The 16554-nt window shown below is 37.4% G+C and overlaps 1 protein-coding gene across 6 annotated transcripts in view; it reads left to right on the plus strand.

The window, feature by feature from the left end:
• ULK4 (unc-51 like kinase 4) overlaps nucleotides 1-16554 on the plus strand; it is a 591366-nt gene that overhangs the window by 470020 nt on the left and 104792 nt on the right. For all 6 annotated transcript variants that reach the window (XM_077865647.1, XM_077865651.1, XM_077865650.1 and 3 more), the window contains one exon: nucleotides 5165-5350. In XM_077865647.1, coding sequence (XP_077721773.1) covers nucleotides 5165-5350 — 186 coding nt within the window. The remainder of the gene's footprint in view (nucleotides 1-5164; nucleotides 5351-16554) is intronic.

Genomic DNA, 16554 nt, shown 5'->3' on the forward strand with positions numbered 1-16554 from the left:
CTCTCTCACTCTCTCTCTCTCTGTGTGTATTTATTTATTAATAAGTAAAATCTTAAAAAAAAGTACCAAAACTCAGCTAAGATAAGCACCTATCATCATTAATAGTCCTATCATCATTAAAGAAATTGAATTTATAATCTAAAAGTTTCTGAAAAGAACTCTCCTGACTGAGATGATTTCAGTGGAGAATTCTGTCTACCAAACATGTGAAGAGTTTTCAATGCCGGTTTTAAGGAGAGTTTTATGAAGATACTACTACCCTCATGCTAAGCTACACAAAACAAAACAAAAACAAAAAACTCTACGGGTAGAGAGCTGATAGACTCGACCGCTCCAGGTGAGGCCATGGGAAAGGACCGAGGTCACTCCCTTCTATCACTTCATCTATAAAACTGAGAAACTGAAAAGGAAAAGGCCCAGATATTTGCTAATTTTTGTAATAAGCGTTCGCCACTTAAAATAAATTTTTATATTTGCATATTTAAAAAGAACTCTACAAAAAAACAACACATAACCTAAACCTACAATATCTCTTATAAACTTAGATACATTTTCAACAAAATATTAGCAAATTAGATGCACCAATATATAAAAACACAATGACCAAGCAAGATTTATTGCATTTGCAAAGCTTATTCAACGTTCAAAAATAAATGTATTCTACCATATAAACAAGTGAAAGAAATACACATGACCATATTGATTATTACAGAAAAGGTGTTTGACAAAATCCAGCACCCATGATCAAAGTTCTCATCAGACTAGAAGTAGAGGGGGAGTTTCCTCAACCTAATAAAGGGCATCTATGCTAAACCTACAGCTAATATCATACTTAATGGTGAAAGACTAAATCCTCTTTTCTATATGATTGAGAACAAAGCAAGGGTGTCAGTCAGCTCTCCCTATTTTTATTCACTATACTACTGGAAGTTCTAGTCAGTGCATTAAGGCAAGAAAAGAAATAAAAGGCATCCTGTTTGGAAAGGAAGAGCTAAAACTATCCCTGTTTGCATGTGACAAAATTGTCTATGTAAAAAACTCAAAGGGTTCTACAAAAACACTCTTAGCATCAATACATGAGTTCAGCAAGACTGGGATTTAAGATCACCAAACGAAAATCAGTTGTATTACTATACCAACATTGAACATGTGGAAACAAATACTAAAATCATCATTTGTAATTTGCGAAGAAAATTAAGTACTAATATATAAATATAACACAATGTATGTAGGACCTATATATATCCTTGAGAATGCAAAATTGTGAGGAAAGAAATGAAAGAAGACATACCTAAATGGAGAGACAGTGTATGTTCCTGCATTAGAAGACTCAACAGACTAAAAATGTCAATTTTCCCCAGTTCCATTGACAGTTTTAAGGCAATCCCTACTAAAATTCCAATAAAAAATTTTAATAAGTAGACAAGCTTATTCTAAAATTTATGTAGAAAAATAATAGACCTTAGAATAGCTAAAATAATCTGAAAAAGATGAAGTTGGAGGACACACTCTACTTGGTATTAACACTTATTTCATAGCTACAGTAACAAGACAGTGCATTATTGGTGGAGAGAGAGACACCAAGATCAATGGAATGGAATAGAGAACTCAGAAACAGACTCGCACAAACATGCCCAGCTGATTTTTTAATGAAGTTGTGAAAATAATTCAGTGGAGAAACAAATTTTTAAAAATGATGCTGGAGCAATTGTACATTTGGTGGCAAAAATAAATAAATAGAAGAACCTCTACCTAAACCTCATATGTGATACAAAATTAATTTATTTAAATGTGAATTTTAAAACTTTTAGGAAAAAAAATAGAAAATCTTCAGGACCAAAGGCTAGACAGAGTTTTTAGACTTGCACAATCCCTCTGAAATAAAACCACAAATTGGACCTAATCAAAATTAAAATTTTATTTCTGCAAAAGAATACAGTGGATGGAAAGACAAGCTACGAACTGTGAGAAAAAGTTTGCAAGCCACATATCTGAAAAAGAAGTCATATCTAGAATATTAAAAGAACTTTGAAATATTAAAAATAAAGCCACAAACAATCTAGTTAGCAAAGGACAAAAGACATGAACAGATGAAAAGATATTCACTATCAGTTACCATTAGAGAAATGCAAATTAAAACCACAATGAGTTATCACCACCTGCCTACTAGAGAGGCTAAAATAAAAAATACCAATAACACCAAATGCTGGTAAGGATGCTAAGAAATTGCATCTCTTATACATTGCTTCTAGGAATATAAAATAGTAAAATAGTATAGCCATTCTAGAAAACAATCTGCTAGCTTCTTAAAAAACTAAACACGAGCCTCCCATTCAACCCAGTAATGTACTCTTGGGCATTTATGTCAATGAGAAATGAAAGTTTATGTTCACGTAAAAACTTACACAAATGTTCTCTTAGTAGTTTTACTTGGGATAGCTCCAAATTGGAAATAATTCAAATTTCCTTTGAGGAGCAAGTAGTTAAAATGTGGTACATCTATACCATGGGATACAACTCTGTAATAAAAAGAAATGAACTGTTGATACTCACAAAAACTTGGATGAATCTCAAAGAAATTATGTTGAGTGAAGAAACTGTGTGTGCTTTCATTTATGTAACTTACTTGAAATGACAAAATGACGAACATGTTAGTGGTTGCCAGGGATTAGAATTGGAGAAGGGAGAGAGTTGGCCTTTGCTATGAAAAGAATCTTTATGCTAGAACTGTTCCTTATCTTAAGATAGTGGGTATTACCAAATCTACTTGTGTGATAAAATTGCATAGAACTAAATACATATATATATATATATATATATATATATATATATATACACATACATAGATACAAACACAAATAAAGCAGTAAAATCTGAATAAGGTCAAAGGATTATATCAAAGTTAATTTCCTGGTTGTGCTATTGTACTTTAGTTATAGATGTTTCCATTGGGGAAAATGGATGGAATATGTATGAGATCTCTCTGTACTGTTTCTTAAAACTACATCCGAACCCACAGATATCTCAAAATAAAAGATTAAGTCACATGCAAAAGAATGAAGTTGGACCCCTGCTAACACATTCAAAATTAACTCAAAATGGATCAAAGACCTAAGTGTAAAAGCCAAAACATTCTTAGAAGAAAAAATAAACATAAGAGCTGAAAGTATAAAAACTCTTAGATGCATAAATCTCAGGACATTGGAGGAGGTAATGGTTTCTTAGGTATGATACCAAAATCACAAACAATAAAAAAGTAGATACATTTGGATCCATCAAAATAAAATGTTTTGTACTTCAAAGGATACTATCAAGAGAGTGAAAAGACAACCCACAGATTAGAAAACATTTTTGAAAATCTGCTGAGGAACTTGTTTTTAAAATACATAAAGAACACTTAGTCTCAATCATCAAGTGGCAGATGGCCCATTTTAAAAGTGGGCAAAGGATCTGAATGGACATTTCTCCAAAGAAGATGTACAAATGGCCAGTAAGCACATAAAAAGATGCACCACATCATCAGTCATCATGGAAGTATAAATGAAAACCACAGTGAGTTACCACTCTGTATCTACCAGGATGGCTGTAATTAAACATACAGATAACAGTAAGTGTTGGTGAGAATGTGGAGAAACTGGAATCCTCCTACATTGCTGATGCTACTGGCAGCTTTGGAAAACAGTCTGATAGTTCCTCAAAAGGTTAAACATAGAGTTATCATATGTTATCATATGACCCAGCAATCATTTCTATACACCCAAGAGAAATGATAACCTACATCTGCACAAAAACTTAGAAATATTCATAACAGTATTGTTCATAATAGCCAGGAAGTGAAAACAACTCAAATGTCCATCAACTGATGAATGGATAAACAAAATGTGGCCTGTCCACGCAACAGGGTCTTCTTAGACAATAAAAATAGAAATGAAATACTGTTATGTGCTATAGCAGGGATGAGTCCTGAAAACATCATGCTAAATAAAAGATCCCAGTCAGAAGGGATCATATTTTGTATGATTTCATGTTTTGGGTAATGAGAAAAATTCTAAAATTGATTGTGGTGGTGGCTGTACAACTCTGAATATATGAAAAATCCCTGAATTGTACCTGTTAAACGAGTGAAGTGTATGGCACGGGAATTACATCTCATGCTCTTCCAAATAAAATAAAACTTTAAAAATGAAAAGGTGAAAATGCTTTATAGTATGATTATCATTCATATTATACCTTGTAATACATAACAGAAACAGTGTTTTCTGTCCCACCTGTTTAGGCAATAATTTGAACATGGACAAGTTCAGAATGTTCCTTTATATCTTCGAGGAAGTAGATTTTTCCCAAACAAGTCGAGAGTAAGCAAGAATGGATAGGCTGTGCTCCTGGAAGCTCAAACTCTCCATTCCTCCAAACTCTCTCTCTCTCTCTCTCTCTCTCTCTCTCTCTCTCTCACACACACACACACACACACACACATTCTTGTGAATGTACTCACCTATTAGGAAAGCATATAAAATACATGCTGGTCCTCTGCTTGTTACAGGCTTTTCTTTACTTAGATTCAAGAAAGGACTGAGGGGGATCCCTGGGTGGCTCAGTGGTTTAGTGCCTGCCTTTGGCCCAGGGCGTGACCTTCGAGTCCCCGGATCAAGTCCCACATCAGGCTCCCTCCATGAAGCCTGCTTCTCTCTCTGCCTCTCTCTCTCTGTGTCTCTCATGAATAAATAAATAAAATCTTAAAAAAAAGACTGAGGAACTTTCTCCTCATTTTGTGCCATTAACCTTGACTGTTTTTTTTTTTTTTTTTTTTTTAGATTTTATTTATTTGTTCATGAGAGACAGAGAGGCAGAGACATAGGCAGTGGTGGGGGGTGGGGAGCAGACTCCCCACTGAGCAGGGAACCCGATATGAGGCTCAATCCCAGGACCCCAGGATCATGACCTGAGCCAAAGGCAGATGCTCAGCCATTGAGCCACCCAGGTGCCCCATTGCCTTGAGTTCTTGTATGCATTTTGAAAGAGATTGAAAAAAATTCTGAATTACTCAATCTTTACACTCACTTGGACTGACATTCTCTCCATTGAGCCAAATTTTTCTGTGTTTCTTGAGGAATACCAACACAGTCCTCAATGAATTTAAGTAGTCCTTTCTGTTCATTTGCAGCTTCCAAGTGAGGATCCTGAAATTTTTGAAGTGTCGTCCAAGTGTTTGTCCATACTGGTTCAGCTGTATGGAGGGGAAAACCCAGACAGTCTGTCTCCTGAAAATGCAGAGAACTTCGCTGATTTACTAACATCTAAGGAGGACCCAAAAGAACAGAAGCTTCTGTTGAAGATTCTCAGAAGAATGGTGAGTCTACACAGGAGCTAGGGTCAGGGTGGGTGGCTTCAGTGGCAGCTGATGGAAGAGAGGACTGATTTTCTTCCACCTGATTTCAGTAAAAGAATCCCTGGTTACCTTTCTCTGCGGTCACCTCTTGATAACGTTTATCACGTTCTGCCTGTTTGTTTATGAGCATAATTTTTTTCTGAAATAAAATTAGAGACTTTTTCTGAGAATAAGTTAGAGACATTGCGCCTTCTCACCCCCTAAGGCATCAAAGGTACATTTTCAAACAAAATGGATGTCCTTTTAACCACAGTAATCAAAATCAAGAAATCTAACACTGATACAGTTCTTTTACTGATGTACTATCCATATTCCCATTCTGACAGGTGGCCCAATGGTGTCTTTCATAGCCTTTTTATTTTCCCCTCTGGTATCCAATCCAGGATCACATATGTTGTTAGACATGTCTTTAATCTGGAATAGTCCTACTGTCTTTCTTTATCTTGCATGATGTTTTTGAAGAATATAGCTGGGCATTTTGTAGGCTGTCATTCAGTTTGGGTCTGTGTGTTGTCTTCTGACGACTAGATTTAGGAAAACTCCAGAAGGGAAACGGTCTTTCTCACTCCATCCCATCCAGAGACTCATGGTGTCTAATTTGCGCCTTCGCTGGTGATGTGAATTTTTATCATTGGGATTATTCAATGGCAGTCATTATATTTAATATTGTAGTGGTTGTAGGATGGAGGTTTTCTAGCTTCCATCATTTCCAACTCCCATTTGTTTTGTTTCAAATTTTATAAATATATAGAGCTGACATTTATTTGAAAGTACTTTTGAAAACTGACTCCTTTTCTTTTTACTGTAAATATTACTCTGCTGGTTTGGGAGCCCATTATACATAGTAGCTGTTGTTGAAATTTATGAAGAAGTGGAGGCTCGGTTGCTCTGCATCGTATTCTGGCTCGTTAGTCTGTGTTTATCTCTAGATTCAGATACCTTGAGGGGGCCCATTGGCAGTGGAGGCTGGGGATGCTCCAGAGACTTATATTCAAGACTACTTTTGTGCCAATTTGATAGACAGCTGTAGGGCATGAAAAGCTAAATCTACAGGGCAGATTATGGATGACAGATTAGAAGGGAGATAGAGATTTACCTTGAAACGATTTCTTTACAGGTTCTGACACATCACATAAAGGGCCAGTTAGATTCTGTTTGTGAAAGAAAAGTGGAATCCAAGTAACTTTGACCTATATATGTGAACACAGAAGTCATTTCTGATGCTGCTTATCCCTTTTCATTTAATTGAGCTATATAGATGTTATATATACTATATATTAATATCATATTAATTAAGTATATAGCTAAGTATATAATATGTAATATACAACCAATACATAACATATAACATAACATACATATAGCATATATATATATATAAAACATACACATTAAAATTTACAATCTTAACTAGTTTTAATTATACAGTTCAACGATATTGTATGCATTCTAATTTCTGTCTGTAGGGGAGCCTATGTGGCTCAGTAGGTTAAGCATCTGCCTTCGGCTCAGGTCATGACTTTAGAGTCTGGGGATCAAGCCCCACATCAGGCTTCCTGCTCAGCAGGGGAGTCTGCTACTCCTTCTGCTGCTCACCCTGCTCATGCTCTCTATTTCTTTCTCAAATAAATAAATAAAATCTTAAAAATTTTTCTGTCTTTATAAATTTGTCTACCCTTAGTCACTCATATAAGTAGAAACATACAATATTTGCCCTCTTAGGTCTGGCTTTTTTCACTTCATGTAATATCTGAGATTCATCCATGTTGTAGCATGTGCCAGAATTTTCCCCCTATTTAAAGCTGAGTAATATTCCACTGTATGTATGTGGAACACATATGATATGTATTATGTGTTATATCATATATCAACATCTTTCCATCTGTTGATGGACATTTGGGTTGTTTCTATGTTTTCTTCTCCATTTAATTTTTTTGTCTTTTTATTATTATCATGATAGATTCAATGAATTTTCCTTTCTTCATTGTCTTGTAACCCACTGCTCTCTATTATATGGCCAGTGGGAACCTGTTCTGGATGTCTGTGGTGCTTTTGACAGGCCTCCATCATTTTTTTTAAGCACTTCTGTCTTTTTTTTTTTTTTGTAATTACATGTGTACTCTTTTTTTAATTGATGTATAGATGGACAATGTTAATATTAGTTTCAAGTGTACAACATAGTGATGATTCAACAGTTCTTTCTATACATTACACAGCGTTCATCACAGAGTGTAGTTATCTGTCACCTTACAAAGCTATTACAATATTATTAGCTATATCCCCTGTGCTGTGCTTTTCATCCCTAAGATGTATTTATTTTATAAATGGAAGTTTGTACCTCTTAATCCACTTCACCTATTTCACCCATACCCTGCCCTGCTTCCCCCTAGCAACCACCAGTTTGTTCTCTATATTTGAGTCTGTTTCTGTTTTTGTGTGTTGTGTGTTGTAGCTTCCACATATAACTAAAATCATGTGGTATTTTTTTTCTCTGTCTGATTTATTTTGCTTAACATAGTACTCTCTAGGTCCATCCATGCTGTTGCAAAAGGCAAGATTTTGTTCTTTCTATGGTAGAGTATATAAATTTGTATAATACTGCATATATATATATTTCATTGTGTATATATAGTGTATATACACAAACACATATGTACAGACACATACATATATACCTCCACATCTTTTTCCATTCATCTATCAGTGAACACTTAGCTTGGTTCCATATCTTGGATATAAACGATGCTACAATAAACATAGGGGTGCCACATCTTTTCAAATTAGTGTTTTTGTTTTCTTTGGTTAAATACCCATCAGTGGAATTACTGGGTCATATGGTATTTCTGATTTTTTTAAGGGACTTCTATATTGTTTTCCACAGTGGCTGCACCAATTGATGTCCACACCAATAGTGCACAAGGGTTCCCTTTTCTCTACCTCCTCACCAAAACTTGTTATGTTTTGTCTTTATGATTTTAGCCATTGTGACAGGCATGAGATAACATCTCATTGTGGTTTTGACTTGGATTTCCCTGATGATGAGTGATGTTAAGCATCTTTTCATGTACCTGTTGGCCATCTTTATGACTTCTTTGGAAGTTTGAGTCCTTTGCTCATTAAAAAAAAATTTTTTTATGTTGAGTTAAAGATTTTATTTATTTATTAATGAGAGACACAGAGAGGCAGAGACATAGGCAGAGGGAGAAGCAGGCTCTCTGTAGAGAGCCTGATGTGGGACTCCATTGCAGGACTCTGGGATCACTACATAAGCCAAAGGCAGATGGTCAACCACTGAGCCACCCAGGTGCCCTGGGGTATTAACCTCTTATTGAATGTATAATATGCAAATATCTTTCATTTAATAGATTGCCTTTTTGTTTTGTTGATGGCTTCCTGTGCAAAAGCTTTTTAGTTTGATGCAATCCTAATAGTTTATCTTTGCTTTTGCTTCCCTTGCCTCAGGAGATATATCTAGAGAAATGATGCCAGAGACACTATTGCCTGTGTTCTCTTCTAGGATTTTTATGACTTTAGGTCTCACATTTAGGTCTTTAATCCATTTTGAATTTATTCCTGTGTGTGGTATAAGAAAGTGGTCCAGTTTCATTCTTATGCATGTAGCTGTCCAGTGTTCCCAGCACTCTTTATTGAAGAGACTGACTTTTCCTCATCATGTATTCTTGCCTCCTTTGTTGTAGATTAACTGAACATGTAGGTGTGGGTTTATTTCTGGGCTATTGAGCACTTTCCATCTTAACATGATATTCCAGGTTCGTTTTCTACCTGTTTTCTGCAGTAGCCCTGGAGTTAGCCATTTCTCCAAGGAACCATGAAGCCTCTTCCTGGAGTTTTCTTGCTTTTCATTTAGAAAGCAAGATTAAAAAATGTTCCATGTTGAAATTATGATGACTGCTTAACAAGAAAAACAGCCTGGACAATCCAAGACTTATATACCCAGTTTTACTGTCTCATAGAGAAAAGCCCTTCCAGTCACCATCACCCTGATGTCTCTGATTTAGCTATGCAGGAATGCCCATCATTTTTGCAGGCCAGCCATCTATGATATCTGTTTTAAAATCTTAAGCTTTCTAAATTACTCTGGGTCAATCAGCAGTGGGTTCAAGTTGTGTAAAACACGGTTGGAGATTCTGGGGCCCATTCAACTCAGCTGAGGCCTGGAACTTGCCTATCCTGAAACTCAGTTCTATTCATACTTTATTTTTTTTTTAAATATAAATTCTTTATTTATTCTTAGAGACAGAGAGAGAGAGAAAGAGAGAGAGAGGCAGAGGCACAGGCAGAGGGAGAAGCAGGCTCCATGCAGGGAGCCTGATATGGGACTTGATCCAGGGTCCCCAGGATCAAACCCCGGGCTGCAGGCGGCACTAAACCGCTGCGCCACCAGGGCTGCCCCTATTCATACTTTAAACTGAGTTCAGTACATTCAGAGATAAATGGCAGCAGATAATTCAGAATCGTATAAGGCCAGCACCTACTCTGAGACCAATTTAATCCTTCGTCCTGTCTATCCCACTGCTTCCTGTCCTTATCTCTGTGGCAGCCATTTTTCTAACTGTTGGCTTACTTCCGGTTCTCATCTGCATATTACCAGGGCAGTGATGTAGTCTCCTTCACCACTGTATCTTCATCTTGTTACAGTGTCTGGCCCCAAAAAAGTAGTTAGCAGATGTTTATAACTCTGTGCTAGTCCCTGTGTTAAGGACTTTTGGTACATTGTCTTGTTTAATGGCAACTCTAGAGGTCAGTCCCAGGGATCATTCCCATTTTACAGGTTCAAAACTAAAATTCAAAGAAGTCAAGTAATGTCCCCAAGGCCACCAAGTAGGAGATGGTAGAGCTGGTATCAGTCCAAGTTAGATTGCCCCTTTCTTGTGCTCTTTCCAAGCAGCTGGCTGCCTTGCAGCTGCTCTGCCCATTACTGACATGGACTGGGTAGGCATTCATTCATCAAGCTGACTTTGATCAAATTTTGATCTAGAAAGCACTTGGGAGATATATTCTTTCATTCATGTAAAAACATTTAGTAGAATTATTCCTATGTGCAATCATGGCACCAAGGATACTAAGATAGTAAAATATGATCTTCCTGTTCCCTGTTCTCCAGGGCCTTTTACTAGAGAAGTAGAAAAACGCCCAGTGTCATTACAAAACAGTGCAATCAGTGCTACAGTGGAGGGACCAATGAAGTTCCACAGGAACAATCCCTTTAGGGATGAAGTTGGCAAGGTCGTCCACAGGTTGGAAGGAGGAAACACATCCTGAGCAAACGGTCTGAAATTTAGGGAGCTAGAATGGGAGACACAAGAAAAGGGCCAGGACACAGCAACTTCTGGCAGGCCACATCTATGAAGGCAAGGGAAACAAAAGCAAAAATGAACTTTTGGGACTTAAGATAAAAAGTTTCTGCACAGCAAAGGAAACAGTCAACAAAACTAAAAGACACCTACAGAATGGAAGAAGATACTTGCAAATGACATATCAGATAAAGGGATAGTATCCAAAATCTATAAAGAACTTATCAAACTCAACACACCCAAGAAACAAACAATCCAGTCATGAAATGAGTAGAAGACATGAACAAACATTTCTCCAAAGACCTACACATGGCCAAGAAGTACATGAGAAAATGCTCCGCATCACTTGCCATCAGAGAAATACAAATCAAAACCACAATGGAATACCACCTCACACCAGTGAGAATGGAGAAAATTAACAAGGCAGGAAACAACAGATGTTGGTGAGAATGTGGAGAAAGGGGAACCCTTCCGCACTGTTGGTGGGAATGTAAGCTGGTGCACCACTCTGGAAAAGAGTATGGCGGTTCCTCAAGAAGTTAAAAATAGAGCTACCTTATGACCTAGCAATTGCATTGCTGGTTGTTTACTCCAAAGATACAGATGTAATGAAATGTCAGGATACCTGTACCCCAATGTTTAGCAGCAGTGTCCATAATGGCCAAACTGTGGAAGGAGCCACTATGTCCTTTGACAGATGAATGTATAAAGAAGGTGGTATATATATACACACACATACATACAGTGGAATATTATTCAGCCATCAGAAAAGATGAATACCTACCATTTACTCAATATCGATGGAGCTGGAGGGTAATATGCTGAGTGAAATAAGTCAATTGGAGAAAGACAATTATCATATGATTTCACTCACATGTGGAATACAAGAAGTAGTAAAAGGGACTAAAAGGGAAAATAGGGAAGTTGGTGAGAAATTAGAGAGGAAGACAAACCATGAGAGATTCCTAACTCTGGGAAACAGAGGGTTGCGGAAGGGGAAGAGTGGGGGGGGCGGGGATAAGGTCACTGGGTGATGGGCATTAAGGAGGGCACATGATGAGATGAGCGCTGTTATACAATATGTTGGCAAATTGAATTTAAACAAAATATATCACAAAAAAAGAGAAAGAAAGAAAACGGTCAGGAAAGACCAGACAGTTCCAGTAGCAATTTTAGTAGCACTTAGAGTTTGGACACTATTTGTCTAGAATTAGGAAATTCTGGCCTCTGAACCAAAAGGGCAGTGGCAGCATCTAATTGAATTCCAATTGTCTGTTCTAGGAAATAAAGCTTTCTCATAGTAGTTGGCAGGGAATGGGTATTTAATAGGTATCCAATGAGCTGAGTAAGAAATGCCTATAAAATCTCTGCTTTCATCATTGGCAGTTGTTCATTTTTGCTGTTCACCGTGTGTATTATAAGCTCATTTTAGTGTCTTACAGATGCATAGGTCACACTGAGAGGGATGTCATAAGGCATTTAGTTAGCCCAGTCTCCTCCACAATATCCCTGCCAAGCTTCTGAGGAGTGGATGAGACTGGATAGGCAGATGTGTACAGGACAGGAACTTGAAAGATAAAAGAAAGTAAGTAAAGATTTCCTGTGGCTTTCAGGAGGCCAGCTTCGCAGGCTCACCTCACCTCACCGGACTAAAGGAACCAGATATGATAGAGAAGCAGGGACCATTCCAGATTTATTACCTGGTGTCAGTAATTGGATGGAGGAAGCCTGATAGGTGGAGCCTCCTGATTGTAAGGAGTTAAGAAGGAAAAGACAGGCTCCTGAAGATCTTCCTCAAAGGATACTCACCCAAATGTACACTCCCTCCAGGAGCACTTCTCAAAAAGAAGAGTCTTTTTACATCCTGATAGGGGGGTAACTTTCTTTCCCTAAGCCAATTGAGCTTGCTGGTTTCATCCAGAGAGGGTAACATCAAAATACATGTGGCCCCATAGTTTACAAGGCCAGATAATAGCACATCAGTAACAGGTAAACCACAGTCATCAGATAGCTATCTTTGAGCATAACACAACAGATTCCCCCCAGTGTGTCACACAAAAGGCCTGTATTCTTGAAATATCTGTTATAGTCCCAAGCTTGTGACAATTGCTTTCTAAAGTCACAATTTTCAATAACTGATTCAAGATACAGAATGTTTAATTTGTGCTAATGGAGTTGGGATATGTTCTGCCCCTAGGGTGCCCTTCCTTATTTAGTCTGTATTTAGAACCTCCAGAAAATGTTGAATAAACCTAAGAATTTAATTATCTATTGTAATTTACCAGAAAGTTGGGAGGTTTTATAATTATACTTTGTGTTCTAGCTTTAAAAATGCGATAGAACCTTGCAAGGTGCTCCCATGTTTACCTATCCCTTAAACTTGATATCAGTGGCAGTTTTCCCAGGGTAATGATTATAGATTAGCTACTCGTCACTTAATTAAAACTAGCTTATTTCGACACTCAAAATATCGACTACACATAAACCGCCACAGACTTGTTCTGTAAAACTGGCTTAGACATAGACTATTGACTACTTTATGAAAGCAGAGAAGTGCTCTGTGGGAGGGTGATTGTGAAATGCTTGATGTGTCTAACACCTGTCAGCTGCCCACCTGTCTACTTGGTGCAGCAGAGGTGGCAGGAGTGCAATTCGGGATTGCTCTCTGAAGAGGGTTAGTATTAAAGATTACTACAGGTATCTATCTTTTGGAGCCCCTTTACCCTATGGCTTTCAGAAAATCTCCCTGTGCTTACAATCATTTTCCTTCCAAATTCTCATGTATGTCCCCTGGTCCTTTCATTCCAGCATGGGAAGAGAGCTGCTCTGTTGCTAAAAATCAGTGTGACAGCACTTCTTCACACCGAGTCTTTAAAGCTTTGAGGACACCACATGAGGAAACTAGAAATTCTGCAGCCATCCTTTGTTTTAGGATGAGCTATAGATTTAGGATCAGAAAGGACCTCATTTCTATTAGAAAGGTAAAGAAATGTTTCTTGAGGTATAACAAAAAGGAAAAATGATTCCTATCTCCCTCCTAGCTTATTTTTCTTGCAGTAAGACCTTCTGTTCTTGCTTTATTCTTTTATTATTATTTTTTGTTTTATTTTCTTGAAGGGAAAAAAAAAGGAAGATTGTGAAGCCAATGAAATTTCTAAGAGAAACACTGTGTAAATGAGTAAAAAGTAAATGTAATAAATTTTTGTGAAATCTGGCCACTTAGAAAATTCTTCTGAAAATCTGAGGGATGCTTTTATAGGTTTGCAAGGGGGATCTTTCCCTGAATGCATACACATCCATTTGTAGTTAGGCTGGACAAGCATTCTCCTCCACCAGTGATTGCCATAGGGTCGCAAGATAATTAGGAACTCGGAATGACTGAATTGTCTCTTTCCAACAGAGAAAAAGCAGTATCTTGCCTAGAATTTGTACTTAACTCCCCGAGGAAGTATTCCTGAGCTTTGGAGCAAGACAGACTCAGAAAGCAAACGGCCAGTGGCATAGAGTGCTTGATAGCCAATCCCTCTCGGGATGGAGACTTCTATCTTGCTGAGAAACAATTGTCCCTCTCAAGAGCCTGAGGGAGCATGCAGCTCTTTGCCAGAGATTTCTTCAGGATGTGCATGTAACAGAAAGCTTCCTTGAAATACACTTTGAACATGTCTCATCCTCCCTCACATTTCCTTCATCTTCCCCCTACATGCACCTGCTCCCTCCTTTCCTTCCCACATGGAGGCTCCTTGGGACGAGGCTGGTCACCTTCCTGCCTCTCGCACAATCTGTTTGTGTCCCCCGGGCAGCAAAATTGTCTTTCTGTTTTGACTTTTCCTCAAGAGGTTCATCTTCCCTGCCCACTTCCTCAAATTCTTCTGGGAAAAAAAATTTTCTCTACTTTCTCTAAAGAGATTGCCATTTGTGATACTTTTACCCACCTTGTTATCACAAAAGTTTCAAAACCACAGAAAAGTTGAAAGAACAGTAGAAAGGACACCAGTGTTATCAAGAATTGTTACCATTTTACTGTATTCTCTATTTCTATGTGTCTGTGTTTTCTGAATTATGTGAATGTTGAAGCATCATGACATTTGGCCCCTAACTACAACATTATCACACCTAAGAAAATAATAGTTTCATAATATTGGTAATCTCCAGTTCACATTTGATTTTCCTAGTTGTAAAGAAATGTCTTTCGTAGCTCTTTTTTTTTTTTTTTTTTTTTTTTTAAAGAACCATTTGATAGTTGGAGCACTGGTGTGGCTCAGTAAGTTGAATGTCTGACTCTTGATTTCAGCTCAGGTCATGATCTCAGGGTCATGAGATCAAGCCCCATGTTGGGCTCCAACTTCAACAGGGAGTCTGCTTGAGGATTCTTTCTCTTCCTCTGCCCCTCCCTCTCTCTCTCTCAAATAAATAAATCTTTAAAAAGAACCATATTCTAGTCAAGGCTCACATACTGAATTTAATTGTTGCTTTCTTTTTCTCTTTCATTCTCTCTCTCTTTCTCTAAGTACCCCCTACCCCTAATGTGGGGCTCAAATAATACAACCCCACGATCAAGAGTCTCATTCTCTTCCAGTGAGCCAGTCAGCCTTCCCTTCGTCTCTTTTAATCTAGAAGAGTTTTTTACTTTTTGTTTTTTTCCCCTAGGAAATTGACGTTTTAAAGAGCCTGAGTCAGTTGACTGGTAGAATGTTCAATATTTTAGAATGTATGATTGTTTCTTTTTGACATTTTTGGTTAGAATATCTCACTGGCAATGATCCCTCATGTTGTATCCCATAGGAAGCATATGATGCCGGCTGCCCCACCTGTGAGCTCAGTTTGATTGCTTATTCAAGGGCCTGTGTGCCATATCTCTCCATCTTGCGGATATGTTTCCTGTTGCAATTGTAAAGCAATCCTTGGAGAGATACTTTGGCACTGTGTGAATATCTGTATTTCTCACAATTTTTTAAACCAAAGGGTAAAAACTATATAAATGGGATGATGTTCATGGAGCAAAAGAAATAGGTTATTTGTAAGCATGAGAGAGGGAACTTTTGAAGTGTGGAAAGGACCAACCTGCCCTCCTTGGCAATAGGTAGAACATCTCTCAGAAAGAGGAAAGACCTGCCAGAGATGCTACTGTCTTCCACAATATTAATTCCCTGAGAATGCACCCAGTGTACATTGTAAATAAGAAGCTAAGAGTCCTTGGAATTGTTTTATGTTCTGTAACATCCTAACAACCAGGGAGGAAAAAAAAATAAGGAAAAAGAAACAAAAAAGAAACAGCTTACTCGGAAGGATCCTTTATTAATTCAAACCTTGAATATTCCCATTTATAGGGACTTATTATCTGGTTCAAATTATAGTAATTATGCCTAATTCTGAAGTTTTCCTGATTTTTAGTGATCATTCTGACCATCATCAGCCCCACTGTGCAGCAGTTGTTATTCAGAACACCACAGACTCTCTTGGTTATGTGGGATTTCCTTAATGACATGCTTTTAATAAAACCATGTCAAAATAATGAGCATTCAAAGTATGTAAGTATTAGGATGAACGTGTTTGAAAAATACTTCCTTGTGGATGTGAACAGCAAAGAAAACTGTTCTAAGCATCTTTCCCATGTGAACACCTACATTAAATATTTCTAATATTTTTATTTTAAAAATTATCTTACATATAATTTCCTTTTATATAATCTACATTAATTTTAAGTGAATTCCACCAGTTGAAGGAAACAATAGTTAATATCTATATTATGTTCCTAAGAATGTTTCTTTCCTTAAAAAGATTGTTTTCAAGTAGATACACTGTATGTAATGAGGAACGATAATTTGGTTTCAGATTTTCAGTTTTTAAATA

The sequence above is a fragment of the Canis aureus genome, chromosome 22, assembly GCF_053574225.1.
Source record: "Canis aureus isolate CA01 chromosome 22, VMU_Caureus_v.1.0, whole genome shotgun sequence".
NCBI classification, from domain to species: domain Eukaryota; kingdom Metazoa; phylum Chordata; class Mammalia; order Carnivora; family Canidae; genus Canis; species Canis aureus.